At 40.8% G+C, this 20,939-nt stretch overlaps 1 protein-coding gene across 2 annotated transcripts in view; it reads right to left on the bottom strand.

Annotated features, from left to right (window-relative positions):
* il1rapl2 (interleukin 1 receptor accessory protein-like 2) overlaps positions 1-20,939 on the bottom strand; it is a 443,889-nt gene that overhangs the window by 93,947 nt on the left and 329,003 nt on the right. For both annotated transcript variants that reach the window (XM_085361123.1, XM_085361114.1), the window contains exon 6: positions 7,861-7,935. In XM_085361123.1, coding sequence (XP_085217249.1) covers positions 7,861-7,935 — 75 coding nt within the window. The remainder of the gene's footprint in view (positions 1-7,860; positions 7,936-20,939) is intronic.

Genomic DNA, 20,939 nt, shown 5'->3' with positions numbered 1-20,939 from the left:
CTCACTATAATTTACTGATTGTGTCCTCGTGCTCTCACTATTTTGTCATGTCTATACTAGAGATGGACCGATCCGATATTACGTATCGGTATCGGTCCGATACTGACCTAAATTACTGGATCGGATATCGGAGAAAAATAAAAAATGTAATCCGATCCATTAAATATCACGAAAGCACCTCACAAAACTTGCAACACGCCGTAACTCACCTCAGAACGTTAGCACGTCGGAGCAGTGTGCATCACGTGATAGAGCGGCTGTGGCATGCGGGACCTGTGGTGGTCTGGATAGCATTTGGAGCTTCGCTAGCAACCCGGCATTTCATCTCCGACAAAGTTATCCCGAGAGAAGTAAAGCAAGTGTGTAAGTCCATCTCTGAATGTTTGTAAAGCATTCCTGCGTTAAGCTTAACAAGCGACTGCCTCTTCTTGCTGCTACTTCAATCATGAAACTGCTTAACGATCAGCTGATCGGCTTTTCTGTCGCGAGTCCGTGTCTCTAGTTTGCTTTTGGCCCACTTTGCACCAGAAAGAGGAAACCAGCGACTGAACAACAGAAGCACGTTTAAGCTTGATCAGCTGTTGTTAGAATGTATTTAATATTACTTTCTACACCAGGATCTTTTTCTACATAGCTGACGCTGGTAACTGTGCAGGGGCGGATCTAGCAAAGTTTAGCCAGGGGGGCCGATAGGGCATTAACAGGGAAAAGGGGGCACAAAGACATACTTTTCTTTCTTATTCTCATTTAAAATGTCTAGCTTTTAAATAAATAATTATCTGACACCCAAAGTTTTAATTTGATGTAAAATGAATAGAAGTCAATTACTGTATATAGTGACTATTAAGTCTAATATATATACCCTAGTAAGCTATAGTACTTTTTCCTTTGGGAAGGTACCATCTGTGCAGTCTGCAATTCTGTTGAAGAAAGATGTTGAATCTATTTAATATTTCTTGAAAAATAATTGATTTCTGTGCATTTTTTTCACACTGCATCAAATTAAGGTTGATTACGTCGATTAAGCATCATGAGGTGGAGCGTGAGGGGTGGTTCCCTATTTTTTATTTATTTATTTTTGTTGTTGCTGGGAGTTGGAACCCTATTAGTTAGGTTGCTTAATATTTATGCTAAGTACTCTTTAAAATACCAGAATAGGGAGGATGGTGTAGGTTTAAGTTTATTAGATTGATCAGTATTGCTGAACTATGAAATAATTTTTTTTGCATACAGGTATAACAGAATAGCTTTAGTGTAGTTGTTGTTTTAAACTTGAGTATGAACTTATACAAAATGCGGCAAGATATTTAAAAAACAGTTTTGTTGATTAAAAAACACTATATCGGATTCATATCGGTATCGGCAGATATCCAAATTTATGATATCGGTATCTCTAGTCTATACAGAATTAAAAGCAATTCTTAGAATTGTTTAATTAAAATTGGGACTGTGTGTAAAGCTGTCTGTAATGTAACATTTATTGTTCATATTTTTTTGTCATAACCTTTGAATTGAAGCTGAAACTTTGCACTTTAATCACATCTTAATTGTTTCATTTCAAATCCACTGTGATGCAGAAGAAATACAAAAACTGCATCTCCGTCCAAAAATCTTTGGACTCTATATTGTCGCATGTCTGCATTTTGAGTTTACTCTAGCAGCCTCCTGTTGTTCCTGTTTTTCTGTGTTTAAAGGACTTCTTTAGTATGTGTGTGTGTGTGTGTGTGTGTTTTGGACTTTAGTTCAACTCAGTCTACAAATTTCCTTCCGTTACTCTTCCACAGCTGTAACACCTTCTTTTTGGACCCTGCCTCTCAGCCTTGTTGTTATTGTACAGTTGTGTCCTCCCTTTGAACTGCCTGCAAAGACACTTTTATCTTTTTCTCAGCATCCATATGAAAAAGTCAGAACACGGCAAGGACACTTTGAGAAGGTCAGTCAAGCAAATACCTAATCAACAGGTCTAATCGATTAGCTTACATAATTGTTTTAATTTTAATGCAGTTCAACCTGAAGCACACTGATTATATTTAAGTAAACTGCACTGCACAAATAAACTTGACTCCCACTGATCTTACTGTGATCGGCTTCTTCTTCTTCTTCTGTAATGGAAACACGAGAGTCTTTTGAACATTCATAGAGTTACATTTCTCCTTTCCTTATTTCCTTTTCATCATTGTTTGCTCCTCACTTCTTCCCTTTGATTCTATCTACATACTGCACTTCTTATTTTATCACTTCCCATCTCCTCCGTTGTTGTTCCATTGTTTCTATCGCGTCCTCATTTTCTTTCCTTTTTTATATCTCGGCTGCCTTTTTAAACTTTTTTTTTCTTCTCTTGCCAATTTTTGCTTTACTTTTCTTTCATTTCTTTCCCGCTCTTACCTCACATTATCTGTCTGTGACAGGTTGAAGGGGAATATTGATATAGCGCCTCACAGTTTTAAAGCATTTGAAGAAAAAATAAAAGGCTGAATGAGCCTTAAAGAGAAAGACAAAAGGACAGAGATATAGAGAGTGTGATGGAGGGAAGATATACAGATGGAAGGAAGGTGAGATAGAGGCAGACACGGCACAGAGGGAGACAGACGTAGAGAGATAAATACGAAAAAGACAGAGACAGACGGAGAAAGAGAAGAAAAGGGGGGAGGGGGGGAGGGCAGTAAAGAGAAGAAAGCTTACCTCCTTATCTTCCCCTGCCTTTCACAGCAAACCTCACAGCAGCATCTAATACTGCTCTATGTGTGAAAGTATCAGAGAGCGTGACTTGTTTGTGTGGTGTCTAAACTCAGGCAGCAGCTAATGAAACTGAAATGAAAACATCAATCTGTGCAACGACTTCAAATGTTTATCAAAATCAAGAATAAATTTGGCGAATGTGCACCTGACGTCCACGTGGATAATTCATCTGCATAATTCTAAAAAGCACAGGTTGTGTGCCTGTGTGTGCTTAGGTGATTTCCATGAAGGCTATTTAATTTCCCAGAGTGCTTGGCGTGTCATTGGGAAATGAACATCAGCAGCTGAGGACTGGTTGAAGGATAATTTATGGAACAAAACACAGAGAGTGTCAGTAAAAAACACAAAAAACGCTGCCGGTCAGATCGGCCACCTTCGGGCTTGGACACGTTACTACTAAACACTGCTTTTTGGTCTCTGGGTCACAGCTGGAGACCCGACTCTCATCATCGGTGACGATCCCTGACATGAAGGTTGGGTGAGTCTAACACAAAGTGGGGATTTAAAAGCAGCAGCAGCACAGCTATGAAGGGGAGACGGACCAACTTTAAGCCAACTTTGGTTGTTTTATAATCTGGATGTTAGCAATATTTCTGTCTTAAAACAAAAAGTTTGGAAGCAAATTAATTTCGTTGTGTTATAAAATCTAAATATAAGGTCAGATGTACTTTATTTAGATATTATTTTGCTATTATGTTATTTATGTCTCACAGCAGCCAAAAACAAGAAAAACATCCATAAAACAGAGAATCACTTAAAAGAATCTCAATAAAGGAGAAAACTGAAAAAGAAGTGAAGCATTTAGATGCCTTAAAAAGCTTGCTCTGAATTTTATGAATGGCTGAGTTTGATTGTGTAGTAGACCTCTAGTGGTCGCGTGAATGAGTGCATGTTAAAAATCTCAGATGGGGCTGTTACTCAGGAAAAGTTCTAGAACTGCGACTACTTTCAAAATGACGTCCCAGTCACCAGCCCGCAGAGAGATTTTGAACTCTTTAGTTCTTCCTCTGCCCATTCAATGCAAATCAGGCAATAAATAACAGCCTTAAATCAATGAAATGGTTCCAAAGTATCCCAACAACAACTAATCCCAAACTGATGCCAAAGACATGAAGCACGACAGCGTTACAGCGGCACCCTCTGCACTGAATGAGTCACATGCGATAGATTTGAAATGAGCTGGCAGGTTGTGTTTGGATCATAGATCCAGCTTGGTCATCATAATAGCAACACTTTGCTGTGAGGAGTTGACAGATAGATGGAAACAGAAATCAGAGTTGGAGGCCGTTAGGGTGGATGTCTGAGAAAGATGGATGGACAGACGTCAGAGGCGTGTGACAGTCCAACAATTAGCTGAGCTTCACCGGGTTTAAATATCGATCTGAGAACAATGATTATTGAATTAAATGATGAACCTTAATTTGTTGAGCCTGCGATGAGCAGAAAGCACATTTTACAGTGTTAAATTAAACTGCGAGTCATATCGCGGTGTTTCATAATTTCAGCAACACTGATCTTATACTCACATTGGTTCTCAATCTTTATGCTCCGTTTGTCAGGCTGCGTTGTCACTTCCATTTCTCTGTTATGCTGGGAAAAATAATGGGAACTGATCGTTTCCTGAATACTCAGTTAAACATGCCCAGTTTTGGAAATGTTTGTTTTTGACTTCCAATTTGAATATATTTCTGACTGTGACAGTTTGGAAACAATCAAAGAGTTTAATTGGCAACAAAAATGTATTAAGAGATGGAAACTCTGAATGTGTTTAAAGAGGCAGAAAACATATTTTATTCTTTGGACTCCATCCAAAGTATTACTATTGATTAGATAAAAACACAGCAAGTCTTCCAATAACTCATTTATTCTCATCTCTTTCACATATTTAAGTTGCTCATCCTTAGCAGTAGTACTTAACATTTATTACAAAGCTGCACATTCAGAGTAAGGATGAATTTCCAGGATATCCGGGACGTGTGTAGAACTCCTCAAACACTGTTAGCTTTTCTGATTTTACTTTTGATTTCTTTTAACACAAATATCACAAATTTATGTTTAATAGTTATTTTTGTCTGTTTGTTGCCTCTAGACCATGTCGGCATAGTAACAGGAAATCACATGTATAACCCAAGGCATTATGGAATAATGACAAAAGCGGTGGCGATATTAAAGGAAATAGAAAGTGAAGGTACCGAAGATGAAATGAGACAGAAAGAATAAAAGGGTGGAAAGAAGAGAAAAAAATGAGTGAAAGTGTAAATATAAAGAAGAAGAGTGGAGCAGATGAGTGGAGGAGAGAGGGGGGTGGAGGAAAATGAAGAACATAACTGTGGTTGCTGATGTAAATCTCCCCCAGGTTAAAACAAGATGATAATTAAAAATGTACCACAGGGTCACACTGTGGCCGTGTGTGTGTGTGTGTGTTTGTGTTTGGTAGGGGTGAGAATGCAGTGCCCATTAAAAGGTGTCCCTGCTGCAATCAGTGTACAGAGGCCTTAGGGCCTATTTGTTACTACATCAATCTGGAGTTAATGGAAACACACAAATGCGCAGACTTGTGCACACATCCAAACACATTTCTGCCTACAGTGCTAACATTGTCAGAAAGACCGCCAAACAGCAGGGCAGACACACACACACACGCATGCATGATGGGTTTATACACTTAAACACACACAACACACGTGCAGCTGGGAACAAAGGCAGCCAACTGGGCCATCCTCAGAGCACAGCGCACACTGATTGGTACACAAGCAAATCTTAATGAGATCCTTTCAGCGCTGAATTTTTCATGTTTCTCTCATAGATTCTTCACCTCACCTGTCTTGGTTTTTCATGAGCAGCTTATAGATTTTTTCTTCACCTTCCTGTTAGACGTCACGTTTCCTGTTGCTTTCGTTATATTGCTACGGCGACGGCACTTAAATGTCATTTTTTTGAGGCTGATATAAATTACCAATCCAAACAAACTTTTACTCTCATCTGAAAATCATCTACTGAAGATGAGTCGAAGTGAAAGGACGGGAATTTTTTAAATGTCACGGTTTTGACTCTCTGCCAGGTCGCATCAGTAGATAAGACAGCTCTGCGGCGAGTGCCGTGTGGGTGCTGCAAATATTTAAGCGCAGAGTAAATTGGTTTGAGAACATATCTGCACATAAGTCATTGTTAGTCGTTGACTGGGGGAAATAAAAGAACACAGACGCGACGGGACTGCAATGGATAAAGTGCACGGTGACAGGCTCAGCGAGCCACCGTCTCTGCATTATCTCACACGAGACTCTAAATCTCTGCCTCCTGTTCAGTGGTCAAAGCTGACCTCTAGCTTTCTAACCGAAGGAGCCAATGACCCTTCAGGGTTCAGTAAAGTATCCTTTTACAAAGCCCCAAGGAGCTATACCAGCTGATGTGATTATTTTTGGCCAATTGGCTTCAGTCTGATTCACAAACCAGGCTAAACTTAGAAGAAGTTTGCTCATATAAAAACACACTGACTGAAATGTATATGGGAAATTTCTCAAGTCATGATTTATGTCTTGAGTCTTTATGTCTTTAAGTCTTGAGCCACGGGGCGATCGTGGCTCAAGAGTTGGGAGTTCGCCTTGTAATCGGAAGGTTGCCGATTCGAGCCCCGGCTTGGACAGTCTCGGTCGTTGTGTCCTTGGGGAAGACACTTCACCCGTTGCCTACTGGTGGTGGTCAGAGGGCCCGGTGGCGCCAGTGTCCGGCAGCCTCGCCTCTGTCAGTGCGCCCCAGGGTGGCTGTGGCTACAATGTAGCTGCCATCACCAGTGTGTGAATGGGTGGATGACTGGATATGTAAAGCGCTTTGGGGTCCTTAGGGACTAGTAAAGCGCTATATAAATACAGGCCATTTACGACAATGGAGAAATTCAAATGCTGAAGTAGTGTTCCCTTCACATACATGTACAGGAAGAAAGAGTAGAAGTCAAGGTCATGGATGTGGTTTTGGGCAGGATCCCATCACAGTACTGCCAATCATATCCAAATGCCAAATCACAACAACAGTCACCAGAAAGCACTTTGTATTGTAAGGTGAAGACCCCATAATAATACAGAGAAAACCCCAACGATAAATGGACCAACAATGGTGGCAGCTACTAAGTTTTAATATTCTTTCTGGGTCACAAAATAAAACTTTTAACATATTTTCAGGCGAGAATGTAGCTGTGTAAACTTCAAATATCTGCTCGGTTTATCAAGACACCACATATTTACAAAAGTGCTCCAACGTTTTCGGAGACGTCTGTTACCCACCAGAGTCACCAGAGCCGGCGAGAACACCGGACTCTCGCCACAAAATGTTTTCAGATCCCCGCGGTCTTTCACTAGTCAGGTTAATCAGTTAGATAACCTAAAAATCTTATTGTTTGGCTTTTTTCCGTATTTTATTTGTTTGTGAGTAAATCAGTTTGGCTGAGATTAAAATTATTAGATTAGATTCAATAAAACTTTATTAATCCATCGGGTGGGTTCCTCCGTTTTTTTCACACAGCTGAATAAACGTCAAACAAAAAACTGATTAAACAGAAGTGTGAGACATCGAGAATTTACACCGAGTTTATTAAAGTCCACTGAGACAGCAGTGACGCAAATCTGAAGGCTTCGGCCCACGTAGACCGCGAAGGCTGGGTCCTCAGAAGGATGCGGCCTAGGTTTTGGGACACAGCTAATAATCTCCACTAACTTAACTCCTGTGAGGCGACCCTAAATATTTTATTTGCAGTAGTTAAAAAAAGACAATGACTGCTAAATGTAAATGACAGATCTGCAGAATCGATCAAATAGCTGTTTGTACGCTTAGCTGCATCTTTCATCATCAAGATGCAGAACCGTTAACACATTCAAGTAGACTTCCATCGCTAAAGTTCACGCATGCCTGAAAGGCCACAGTAAAGTGAAACGGATCACATGCGCTGCCACAGGCTGAAACCAAAGTGTTCGTGGAAACGCCCTGATGGAGCACGCCATTCCACGAAGAGACACCAAAGTGATGAGCACTTTGCACCCAGAATGGAGATGCCATTCTAAAAATAAGGACCTAGAGGATCATCACCCGAAACCAAGGATAAAGAAATAGAGAGGAATTGCTGTTCCTCACCAGGTGTGACTTCTATCACTGTGTCTTGTCTGTCTGGGGGGAAAAGGACCTTGGGAGGTTGTGTGGTCTGGAGAGCTGAAAGAGAGAAAAGAGAGGAAGGAGATCATCATTAAAAGTATGCTGGGCTTTGGACATAACATATATTATCACTTTACAGAGTTGCCATTTTTAGAAAGAAACATTCATTTTACAACATTACGCTGTTGATAGAAAAACAATGGAAAACCACAGCTGTACTGCAGGCGTAGAGCCCGAAAGTGCAGTGTTTTGTCAGGAAGAGCCCCGAGGGAGAGCTGACCGTTGCCCCCATCAATTGATCAACGGCCTGCAGTATCACAAAGCCAAATATAAAGAGAATAGAGCTACCCAGCTGTCACACCAACTAGATGCTGCCTCAGTCACAGAGACAGCTCACAACACAACTTTTCTCACCTAATGATTCCTTCTTGTCCCTGTGCAGGTGAACCTGTTGATGAACTGCCTTTGTCCTCTGATGACCAGCAGCGCTCTCTGCTTCCACTCCTACCACCTTCCCATTTTACCTCACTGACTCTGAAAAGCCAGTGCGCCGTGCTGCCCGACACCTTCCCCCCCTCACCACCTCCCAGTGTCTAACAATCCTCAATACTGCTGTCCTCCCTTAAAAGCCTGTCCTATTCCACACGTAATTTATTCTGTGTCTGAGCACATGAAGGTGGTTTCCGGAGTTAACTAAGCACCAGCTGATTAACTCATATTGTGATCATTAAAAATGAGTTACTATTCAAAGTCTTGGCTTATACTGGAAACAATTCAGGGTTCAGTGTCTTGCATAAAATGCCCTGTCATACAGGAGGAGGTGAGAATTAACATCAACCATCAGTCAGGTGGGTTGTAGAGCTATTAAAGCTTCTTACATTTAAGAGCTGTTCAGCAGATTGTAATTCAAACAGCCTCAGAGGAGACCAGACTCCTGCACCACCTGTGAGCTCTGTTTTTAAGCTTTACAAAATCTAGGCCATGACAAGAGACTGTGGCCAATTACGTGTCTTTCAGACCAGATCTGGTGCTGCATAGGCGATTAGGCACAATGGTACAATATCACAAGCACATCACTGAACTTCTACCAGGAAGTGTGGGGTTACAATCCTGCATGAAGCCAAACAAACGTAGATTTTAATCCATATGATCATATGCACACGTGCATTACAGCAGAGCGATATATATTTTTTAGATTATAGTGGTTTGGTTCTTTTCTAGCTTTATCCAACTTTATTTTATTGCCAAATGTTTGGTGGTGCGAGATTTGCTCGAGCATAAAAATAAAGATTGCAAGTGTTATGTGTGAAAATCAACACTTGGTTCATTTGATACATTTTTTTCAGCATCCATTAGACACAAACAAGCGCAAGAACAAAGCTGAGGCTTAATATCAGGAGTAAATATAGAGTCGAAAAGCACTCGCTCACCTACGACGCCTTAATTACTTTGACTTTTAGGAAACAGATAGTTTCCCACGTTGGATTAAATGCTCTTTATGTGACTTTTGCAGCATGGCAGAAGCACTCAACACAGGTTTCTCTTTCCATCTCTTTTTCTTCTTTCTTTTCTTTCTCTACTTCTTCCTTTCCCCTCAGTAATACTGTCAATCTCTCCATCGCTCCATCCTCGTGTTTCTGTGACAAGACTGATAGTTTCATTTGCATTCTGAAGGTGCCGCTGTGCCCTTTTAAGATTAATGAGACAACCCTTCACCTAGACCTACTCTTGTTCTCCTCTCTTCTGTGCTCCACTCCTCTTTTACTTTCCTCTCCTCTTTCACAATCTTCCCATAATTTCGCTATACACATCTATACGACCGCTGCACAGATCCTCCCCCATTTACAGTTGTAAGTCTTTCTGGCTTACTGTGTTTCAAATTTCATGGCTCACAATTTCATTTGGGAGCTCATGTGTCCCTTTGTGAAAAAACAATGGTGCTGTATCCATGTTTTAATCGTCTATATATCTTTATGTGCGGTAAACTGTCCTTTTGAATATAATATTTCCATAATCTCCCATTTTGAGTTTGGACTTTGCTTCCATGTGTCATGTGGTTAGAAAATCAACAGTACATGCATGTGTCAATTCTCTATGAAAAAGACTAAAAATTGTGTTTGTGAGTGTTCTGAGTCTGCGCTAACTTGAATTAAAATCAAAGGTCTGCTTCAAATAGATGTTAATGATGGGGTTGCTGTTTACGTGTATCAGCCAGGCTCATAGAAAGGCAGCAGCAGGAATTAGAGATCGCTGAACTTTTGAAAATGGTTGCTTGTGTCGAAAATTACAGGACACCAGTGATGCAGAGGGTGTGTTTTGTCGGTGCTTATGTGCGTGCTAGGACGGCGCCAACAGATGCGTCACATGATTAATTTCCACCCCGCAGCAGTGATTCACAATGGCTAATTTCAGTCTTTGTTTTTGTACTTCTTTACCATCTAAGAAGCGATGAACGCATAAAAAATTCATAGGACAGAACAACAACACTGTGTTTCCACAATTCATTGTAACTCGCTGCTTTTCGGTTGTGTTATTGTTTAAATCGATGATGAAATGGAGAGGTGTGAGGACACAAATGGAGACTGAAAATACCAGAAAATGAAAGCAAAGAGGACCTGCTGAATGAATATGCTTGGGATTTGTTTTTTTGGCTGTACTGTGTAGAAAATAAATGTAAATTTCAGTCATCAGCGAGAAGTAGTAGCAAACATTTGGTTTATCAAAACTAAAAACAGTTGCTGCTGGAAATGAGGTTGTTGAGAACAGGACTGGGGCTGAACTAAAACTAAACAACAATCAAAGATAGAAAATTGAATTCCAACACTTTTCAGTCTGAGTTTGACGATGGAGGACAGCAGCAATTTGATCTACTGGGTGAAAACTGATTGTGGAATAAGTGGCGTGAAATGGTTTGCCATCTACCTCACACTTACTGATAACTCAAAGAGCTTTTTAGCCACATTTGGTCTAATTTGACTCATGTATTCATAAAGCACTTTATTCTATACGCTTAATTGACCTTTTATTCACAACCATAACCAATTTAGACTCACCACTGAACCTGACACGCATCTGTTTGGGTTGTGGTAGGAAACAGAGGCAAGCCCTGCAGGCACTACCAATGGCCGGGGGGTTAGGAGGTTCAAACCCAGAGTCTGCATGCTGTGAGGTGACTCTGCTGATTGCACAAATTGCTGCCTGTTTTCATTAGGACTGCTCTAGAAGTTAGACACATGGTGTGGTTTAACTGCTGACATACCTACAACTAATTCTTCTTCTTTTTTCCTCCACCAAGGAGATTATGTTTGTGGTCATATTTGCATGTCCTTCTGTCTGTAAGCACGGGAAGTTGACAAGTTTTGACTGAACATCCTTTGAGGTTTTCAAGGCCGACTTAATGATTTATCAGTCAAAAACTGCCAAAAACCCTTAAACTTAGAAACCACGACTCTTACATGTGTGGTGTGTATTATCGACACGTTGAATGTACCATATAAAGATTCAAAATACCGCACTGCATCGCATTTGACCTCTGACCTCACTTTTACATCTGCCTTCCTTTCAACTTGACCCCAAAATGTGTTGTGACTTAAAGAAAGTAGGCAGCACGGTGGCATGGTGGTTAGCACTGTTGCCGCACAGCAAGAAGGTCCTGAGTTCAACTCCAACATCAGGCCGGGGTCTTTCTGTGTGGAGTTTGCTTGTTCTCCCCGTGTTTGTGTGGGTTCCCTCCGGGTACTCCGGCTTCCTCCCACCGTCCAAAGACATGCAGCTTGTGGGGATAGGTTAATTGGATAATCCAAATTGTCACTAGGTGCGAATGAATGTGAGTGCGAATGGTTGTCTGTCCCTGTGTGTTGGCCCTGCGACAGACTGGCAACCTGTCCAGGGTGTACCCTGCCTCTCGCCCTATGACAGCTGGGATGGGCTCCAGCACCCCCCGCGACCCTGAAAAGGATAAGCGGAAGCGAATGGATGGATGGATGGAAAATGTACTACTGACTGCTGGAGGTTTCTTCCTGTTAAAAGGGAGTTTTTCCTTCCCACTGTCACCAAAGAGCTTGCTCATAGGGGGTCATATGATTGTTGTTTTTCTCTGTATGTATTACTGTAGGGTCGACCTTACAATATGAAGCACCTCGAGGCGACTGTTGTTGTGATTTGGTGCTGTATAAATAAAATTGGACTGAATTGAAAATGATTCTTTACTTAGACCTTTTATAGTTACACAGTTCACTGCAGTGTGGCACATTCAGCAGGGCACAGTAATAATCACGTGCTAGACCCCACATAAAGTAGACAACGTTTATTTTAGTGCAGTTTTTACAGAGGATGCTGTATAAACTTTGGCATTTTTGTTCAATTCAAGGAAGCTGTAAATGCGTGCACATCCCTGTTGTCATATATTACTGTGCCTGAGGGTCAGAAACTTTAGAGCATTTCCAAGTAATTTGAGCAACATGTCTGTCAATAAGAATCACCCAGCTCTGATCATTTTAGCTCTGCAGGTGCTCACATAGATTAAACCATTGCTTTCCTTCAGCTTGAATCTTGGATGGAAGAAAAACTGTTTATGTCATCAAACCTAATGTGAACTTCTACTCGAATTTGAAATTTTTGAGACATAGCTCTCCTGTTAGCATTAAAAACAATATTACAAATCAGTGCCATTTTCTCAACATAATGATCATTATTCCTGCTGCCTCGCCCGTAATATTTGGGACTGCAAATGGAATGACTTCAGCATTTCAAGGGTTGCTTGATTTTTGACCTTCTGAATGTTCATGTCCACAGTAATGTTGTTTTTTTCTTCTGCAAAGAAAAAGAATAAGAAAAAAACTGAAACCAACTGGTTGAAAAAAGGCACCCTGTTCTTGCATGCATACTAGGTTTACATTCGGTGATTCTCAAAACTAAAGATTTGAGATCCAATAAATGTGTGATTTTCATTCCTCATTAAATATTCTCTGGGCGGTAAATGCTCAGAAACATCAAATAATGAATTATCATATGTTCAGGCCAGAAGGTAGACAAAAGGAAGCTTTTGTCTACCTTTGGCCTGGTTGACTGTATATTAACTGGCTGTGAATGACTGTTAATGTAATCTCAGCCAAAGCGCTTGCTGTGGACCGATCCACTGTGTCATTCCTCCTCTTCTCAAAAGGCAACAGAAAAAAAGGCGCACATTTTGTGCTGTTAAGTGTGCATAATCAGATTCTACATTCTGTATATCAAATTGATTTGACCTTTTGGGAAATTGTAAAATGCCCAAGCAGGGAATGGGCAGAGACACGGGAGACATTTATGCTGGGTGTGGATACATCGAGGATGTATGTCATGCCCTATTCAAAGTAAAGTGAAACATTACTGGAATGTTTTTTAATCAAATGTTAGCAAAGCTTTACAAAGAGGGACACAGACATACTTCTTGTACTTCTCTTCCACTTCATTTCAAAAGCACGGTTGAGGATTAAATTATTAGCCCCTGTGAAATATAAAGCAGAAAAGGATTAAAGGCCAGTAGATGTTCTAAGGATGAGTTTTCTTTGGGGATCATCAATTATTTGTATACAAAGTTATCACAATGTTTCCAAATGCCAAGAAATGGAGTGAGAAGTATCATTAAGAAATTCAAAGAGAGACCCCCAGGACAGAACACGCCTGACTGAGGTAGGACGAGAAAGATTTCGAAGACCAATAGTTAGAGACGTTTCTAAAGAGCTTGGAACAACTGCTTAGACACAAGAGATTAACTTAGCCAAGTCAGGAAATGTAGTATCAAAGATAACAGTCACTAGAACTGTGCACAGGAATGACTGTGATGCTGCAGACCAAGAAAAATGTCTTAGAGCCAGACTGGAGTAGAGTACCATAAAAACAACAACAGGGATGAACAAGAGCTCTACAATCACAACAAACATGTGTGAAGTACACTAAGAACAACCTGGAGAAAGATTCTAATAATAATAATGGAGTGGATTTATATAGTGCTTTTCAAGGCACCCAAAGCGCTTTACAATACCACTATTCATTCACTCTCGCATTCACACACTGGTGGAGGCAGCTACAGTTGTAGCCACAGCTGCCCTGGGGCAGACTGACAGAAGCCAGGCTGCCATATCGCGCCATCGGCCCCTCTGGCCAACACCAGTAGGCAAGTAGGGTAAAGTGTCTTGCCCAAGGACACAACGACCAGGACAGAGAGCCCAGGGATCGAACCGGCGACCTTCCGGTTACAGATGCGATTCCCAACCCCCTGAGCCACGGTCGCCCACTCAAAGTGTCCTTTGGTCAGATAAGACTAAACTAAGATGTTTGGAGAAAGCAGGAGGAGAGAGACCACAGGGAAGCACGGTGGTGGGAGCATTATGCTGTGGGGACACTTCAGTGTGTCTGGAACTGGGAATCTCATCAAGGTGGAAGAAACCATGAAGGATGTGTGAAGATTCTGAAAGAAAACCAAAAGCGGTCAGCAGCAAAACTGGGCGTGGCACATAGCTTTGTCGTCTTACATGACAATGACCCAAAACACACGTCCTGGTGAAGAAAGACCTCCAGAAGTTCAAAGTGAGCGTTGCTGACTGGCCTGCACAACGTCCTGACTTTAAAATCTGTCGGGTGAACCAAAGACCAGGGTCCTCGCTAGAAGGCAGTTAAATCTGGAGGATCTGGAGAGGTTTGCCAGAGAAGGACAGGCTGGGGTTGCTCCAGAGACGTGCGTGAAAATAATTATAAACCAAGTAAAAATAAAAGTGCCACCTGTGCACAACTGCAGCAAATGTATGCATGTTTATCTGTGAATTATCTGTGTTGTCTCAGTGGATGGAGTGAACACTTTCAGCGAGAAAGAGAGTGCGTGCACTTGTGTGTTCATATATGCGTGTAAGCTTTGCATTCAGCGTTACTGTTGTGAATGTAGGCCAGACACGAACGTACCCACTGATATGCAAATAAGCCTGTGTGGGTGTGTGAACATGTTAGTGAAAAATGAGTGTGAATTTCCATGCATGAGCATTTATTTATTTGCTAGTGTGTCTGTGTGTACATGAGTCACACATGCATATTCATTTTATGCTGGGATACTTTGAGAGCGACTTGTGAGTCAGCTGGTACCTTTCAGAAATTATGTCAATATACGTCAGCAATGTTTGCAAGTTTGTTCATTTGACAGAGATATTCAACACAAACAAAGACATCAGATTCATAATGACGTACTGACGCTGGTGTTTTCATTACGAGCTGCCAAAACTCGAGGTGACCGTACCAAAGAGAAAACGTACTTACTGGTGTTTAAAATCTTTAACTTTACAATCAGTTAGATTTGATAAAGAGTTGCCTTAGTCAGTCAGCAGAAACAGTTGATGTACAGTCACTGGACACTTCATTAGACAGACGTTGCTAGAAGTGGGTTGGACCCCTTTATCCTTTAGAACTCCCATAATACTTTGTTGCATAAATTAAACTACAAGTGTGGGTAACATTACTCAAAGATTTTGGTCTGAATTGACGTATCAGGATCACACAGTTGCTGTTGTTGTGTTATCCTGATAGAAAACACCTTAAAAATGGGCACACTGTCTCATAAAGGGATGGACATGATTAGCAACAATACCCGAGCAGGCTGTGCCATTAAAAAGATGTTCAGTTGGTACTAAGGAGCCAAGTGTACCAAGAAAATATCCCCCACACTATTACAAGCAGCAGCAGCGTGAACCATTGATACGAGGACGGATGGATCCAAGTCTGACCCTACCACAAGAATGTCTCAGTAGAAATTGAGACATCTGATGCGTGTCTGCATTCATTGGATGTAATCGGTGGTTATTTGAGTTAATGTCGCTTTCCTGTCAGTTCAAAGCAGTCTGGTTATTCTCTACTGACCTCTAAAATCATCAAGGCATTTTCTTTGCTGTTCACTTCTCTTTTCTATATCTGTTTCTCTCTTCCTCGAATCATTCTCTATAAACCCGAGAGATAGTTGTGTTGGAAAATCCCAGCAGATCAGCAGTTTGTGAAATACTCAGAGCAGCCTGACTGGTAGCATTCAGAGTTACTCAGATCAGTTTTTTTCGCGGCATCCGCAATCACGCCTCACCGGCTTAAAGGGTGAGCCAGCTCCTGAATGGTGGTTGTTGTTGGTGGTATGTGCCTGGCTGGGAGCTGCAAAGCTGCAGCCGAGTGTTTGTACAGCAACTGGAAAGAATAAAAGATCCTGGAAAGCATGGAAATGCCGCCGGGTCGGCCGTGGTTCTATGACAGGGTGTTCAGAAGCAGCAGGAATGAAGGAAAGCCAGGAAAGCAGAGGTGAGAGTAGGGACGTTAAATGTTAATGTAGGGACTATGACTGGTAAATTGAGAAAGCTGCAAGGATTAAATGGTGTTAGTTGAAGATGAAAGAATGCTGCACAGAGTTGAATCAGGCTCCTGGTGGTAGAGAAGAGATTCCAGATACCGGTAACTAGTTCATAGTTTGGTGAGGGACAGCGCCAAGAAGATGGGACTTGGTGGTGGAATGAGGAAGGATAGGCTTTTTTTCCAAATACAGAGGTTAGTAAAGAAAAATGAGATGAAGAAAGCAGACAGGAGTGCTGAGAGAGGTGGCTGAGACGAAGAGGACATATATCAATTGGTCAGTCAGAGGCTGGAGTTGGACAGCCCTGATCTAAAGCAACAGACTGACCAGGATGGACGGGATTTGAAATGACTACTGTAGTTTTCGGGTCTTAAGCCGCTACTTCTTTCCCACACTGTGAACACTGCGGCTTATACTTGCGTGCGGCTAATGCATTTTTTTGTGCACGGTATATATTTTTACCGGTTGTTAAGAGTTGTAATGTTGTTTGTGCACTGTTACGTAAAAAAACCATAAGCAACGTAATTTGTGTGTTACTGATATGTACGTATACTTACAGGAAGCCGTGTTACAGCTGCTGTTCGAGGAAAAGAAGCATTTGCAGTATGTATTTTTGTATGTTACCATAACGTTTATGTTACCATGTTTATGTTACCTTACGGATTAAATTAAACGTTAAAAATCCTCACGTGTAATATTTCTGTGTAAATATCTCATATTACAAGTGAAACGCATACGGCTTAAAATCCGGTGCGGCCTTGTACAAGTACAAAATTGATTTTCTTTCTAAAATTAGAGCATGCGGCTTTTAATCAGGTGCGCTCTGTAGTCCGGGAATTACGGTATATCAGAGGGACGGCTAAATAAAAAACATGTTTTTATAAACAAACTATCTGGTTTGCTTAAGTGTGTTGCACTGCTTTAAGTGTTGTTCCAAACATACACATTCTTAGACCTTTTTAAGATCTTCCAAGAAAATGTGAAGCGTGAATCATCATCAGGAGCAAGGGAAAAAAAAGCCTTGTAGTAACAGAAAACTGACTCTCAGGCAGTTTAGCTTTATTGTAATGTCAGTGTGATGATCTGCTGCTGTGTGAAATATGCCGAGGCCAATTTCTGACGCAACAAGCACTCTTTGGAACGGGCCCGAAGGTGGAGGACGCAGTGTAAAGCAAGTGTGTGTGTGAGATCGATGGGCTTTAATGTGACCCCGGTGCAAGTGCCGAGGTGAGGGATGCATATTCATTGTAGGTCCTTATCACAGATACCATCTGCTCAGGAGCAGTGCCACACTGGAGGGACACCCTGATGGAGGAAACAAACGCTCTCCCTTAACGCTGCACATTGAGCTGAATGATTAAAGGCATATATTAAAAATGAAGGGCTCTGGAGGGGAGAGAGAGGTTTGCAGATGAAAAGAAAAACACAGACGAGCTTGGATATGACAGGTACGAGGTGAACAGTTTTAACTGGCAGAAAGTGTAGAGAGTGTCACTTTACTTTTCTCCATCTTATAAAACCGACTGGTTAGGCGTTTTGTCTTTTGCATTTTGCAGAAAGGAAATTGAACATTTCATTTCAATTCCAGTTTATTCAAATAGTTTGTTTTGCAGTGTTAGAATTGCCACCCGACACAAAAACATACAGTGAACTGTAAAAACGACTTTTTACAAAACCTTTTCAGGGAACTTTAAAACTTATATTCACATTTTCACTAACACATCACAGAAATACCATGAAATACATCCTTTTATTTAAAATGTAATTGTAACAGGCGTTAATGCAGGAACTGTGACTGAAGCCTGCCGATGAGTCTCAGTCGAAGGTAAAATTCTCTTCTGAGGATCACAACGAAGACCCATTAGACTGTGACCCCCAGAGATTTTTGATCTCTTGTGGCTAGTTGCAAAAAATGATACCTAAGAACTGCGAGAGCAGGAAATATAAGACAATTATTGAAAGAGAAAGAATCGCGATGACTTAGAGCTGAACACTAAAACAGATAATAAGCGGCATATGAATAACGAGAAGCTATCGACGAGCACAGCTGGCTGCTGCAGCTCCAGTTTGAAACACAGACATGTGTATCTGTGTGTGATAGAGAGAGGGAGGGAGGAAGTGTAGTTAGTGATTCTAATTAGTTGATTCAAATCAGTTAAGGGACTGTTACCTAACTGCCGCTGGTCCCACCGACAGCATGGATGGGAACGCACACTATTTCCATCATAGTGGCTGAAGGGGACTCAGCCACCCATGGAGATTAAGCTAATTATCTTTCTGCTATCTGTACGCTAAAGTGCTTTCAATCTCTCACAATGGCTCGTATTAAACAGGTTGAATAACCGTCAAGATGCCGAAGTGGAAAGTAAAGCATCAGCTTCTTGAATTATTTTCACACAATAAAAGCAAGTCAAGTAGCAATCGATTAAGTAGAAGAAAATAAAAGAACATAATGACTGAACAGTTTATATAAGGAAATCAGAAATCGGTTGGTGGAAGGTAGCTCGATAAAATAAAGTTAAGGGAAGCATAAAAAGGGAGGATTTTACTATTTACTTTGCTATCAGTAACAAAGTTTTCCATTTCTTTAAAAACATGTGGCTGAACTCCTCAGCCTCTTTAAGGGAGGAGCAGCCACTGCCCAAAGCTCGTGATAGCAGGTGAGGGTGGGGATAAAGATTGAGCGGTAAGTCTAGTGCAGGCATCTCAAAGGGCCGGCGCCCTAAAGCTTTTCCATTTTCCATTATTATAAATTCTTACTTTTATATTCCTGTTTTCTGATTTCACTATAGAAATAGTTGTAGCATTAGCTAACAAAATGACAATCAGTAACATTACCATAGTTAAATAATGACACTAAAATGAACTTTAAGGATGTGCAAAATTGATCATCTGGTGTCTGGCTGGCAATATGTGTTTGCTGAAAACATTCAGGATGGTACAAATTAAAAAGAAAACTAATATATTATATTTTAGACATTTACATCGTACATCTTTGGTCCAATCTGGTTAATCGTGGTAAAAATAAAAAAAAAGGGAGGGGGGGGGATAAATAGCACGATGAGCTAAAGTGACACCTTTGATGTATTTTCATTACTGTAACTGCTTCAAAATGTATTAAAAATGTAAAATTTTCTATTGCATTTTGGGTCAAGTCTAGCTTGGTCCCTCTGCTTGGTAAGAAAAAAACAAACAGACTAAGCTGCATTTGGATATATTTATTTATACTTTATGCGCATCATAATGAATGAGTCTGGCTAATACCATTACTGTTATGGAAGCAGTTCCCCCAGCTGTTATATATAATTACCAGTCAATACTGATTATTAATAATTGGAAAAACTATGTGAAGGTCTGAATTTAAATGGAGCAGAATTATTCTCATATCTGCTGCATTAGTGTTGTATCCATGCACCTTGTTAGACTGTGTCCATTTTCCTGGTAATTAGATAAATATCTAAATTGCCATTTTCTACATGACTCTGAGTTACCTACAGGTTATATAATCACAACATCATGAATGTTTAAGGGATATGAGGATGTAACCACCTTAAAAACAGATAAACAGCCTCTGACTATAAAGTTTGTCATGAAGGTTTGGTATGAGCTGGCAGATTCATCTTTCTGTAAACTGGGAAAGCATGATGGTGTTCGAAAATGTAACACCCTGAATGATGATTCTGATAATCGCAGATGAACGTATGATTGTTTGTTTGTTTGTATTACAGCTGATGAAAATACATCAAGCAGATTTATTTTTTCAACATTCAGTCATTAAGATGACTTCCTCGACTGTCTTTCCACGTCTTTTTCACTTAAACTAGCAGCGCCAACACTGCACCACTCGCACTATTATGTGTGTCTCTACGTGTTTACAGAGAAATCACATCTGAGCTTTTGTACTTTGGACAACACTGATCTACAAAAGGTCCTTTTAAAACTTTTCAAAAAGGTGATTTTAGGCCAAAGTGTTGATTATGATGACAAACGCATTCATGACATTGAACAACTGAGGTCTCTCTCTCACACTCTGTGTGTGCGCATGTGTGTAAGTGCATCTGCAGAGGGGTGATAAGACCTTTAATAATGAGCTTGTTCATTCCGTCATCAGTCAATGCACTGTCACTCTCTAGGCCGTATTCAGCCATTAATGCATTTTTCATTTTTATACACATAGACATTAACAGGAGGGGAGAGAGCCAATGAACAGTGAGAGTGGTGAGTGGGGTCCAGACAGTGACAAAATCTCCTTTTCTCTGTCTCTCACTCACATATTTTGTCAGCAGAGAGGTCATACCTAACCTTTAACTATACGTCTACGTACATCACGTGCACACATATGTCATCATTTACAAAAAATTATATAAATCTTCAGCTTGTGTCTTTCAAATGGAAAAATAAAAAACAAGCTTGATAAGCTCGTAAATGCAGAATCCTGATGACTCACAATGCATTTGTGATTTGAACACAAGTCATTTTAATCCAGCTCAGTTTAACGTCTTCCTCAGGTTTGGTACATAAGCTGCGAGCCCGAGAGGGCGACTGAGGCAGGAGGTGGACGAGCAGTTTGGGAGATAACATGTAGGTGCTGCCTAACAGAGACACATAGTCGCGGTTCTATCCCGTCAGAGGACTTTCTATGACTGGGAATCTGAACCCTGACATTTCTTGATTTATTCTAACTTATGTTTGTTCACCATCCAAAGTT

This window comes from Diplotaxodon limnothrissa, linkage group LG2 (assembly GCF_057381915.1).
Source record: "Diplotaxodon limnothrissa isolate DT_005_m linkage group LG2, D_limnothrissa_male_GT1.1, whole genome shotgun sequence".
NCBI lineage: Eukaryota > Metazoa > Chordata > Actinopteri > Cichliformes > Cichlidae > Diplotaxodon > Diplotaxodon limnothrissa.
Note: the sequence above shows the minus strand (reverse complement) of the source record. Positions and strands in the feature narration are given on the sequence as shown.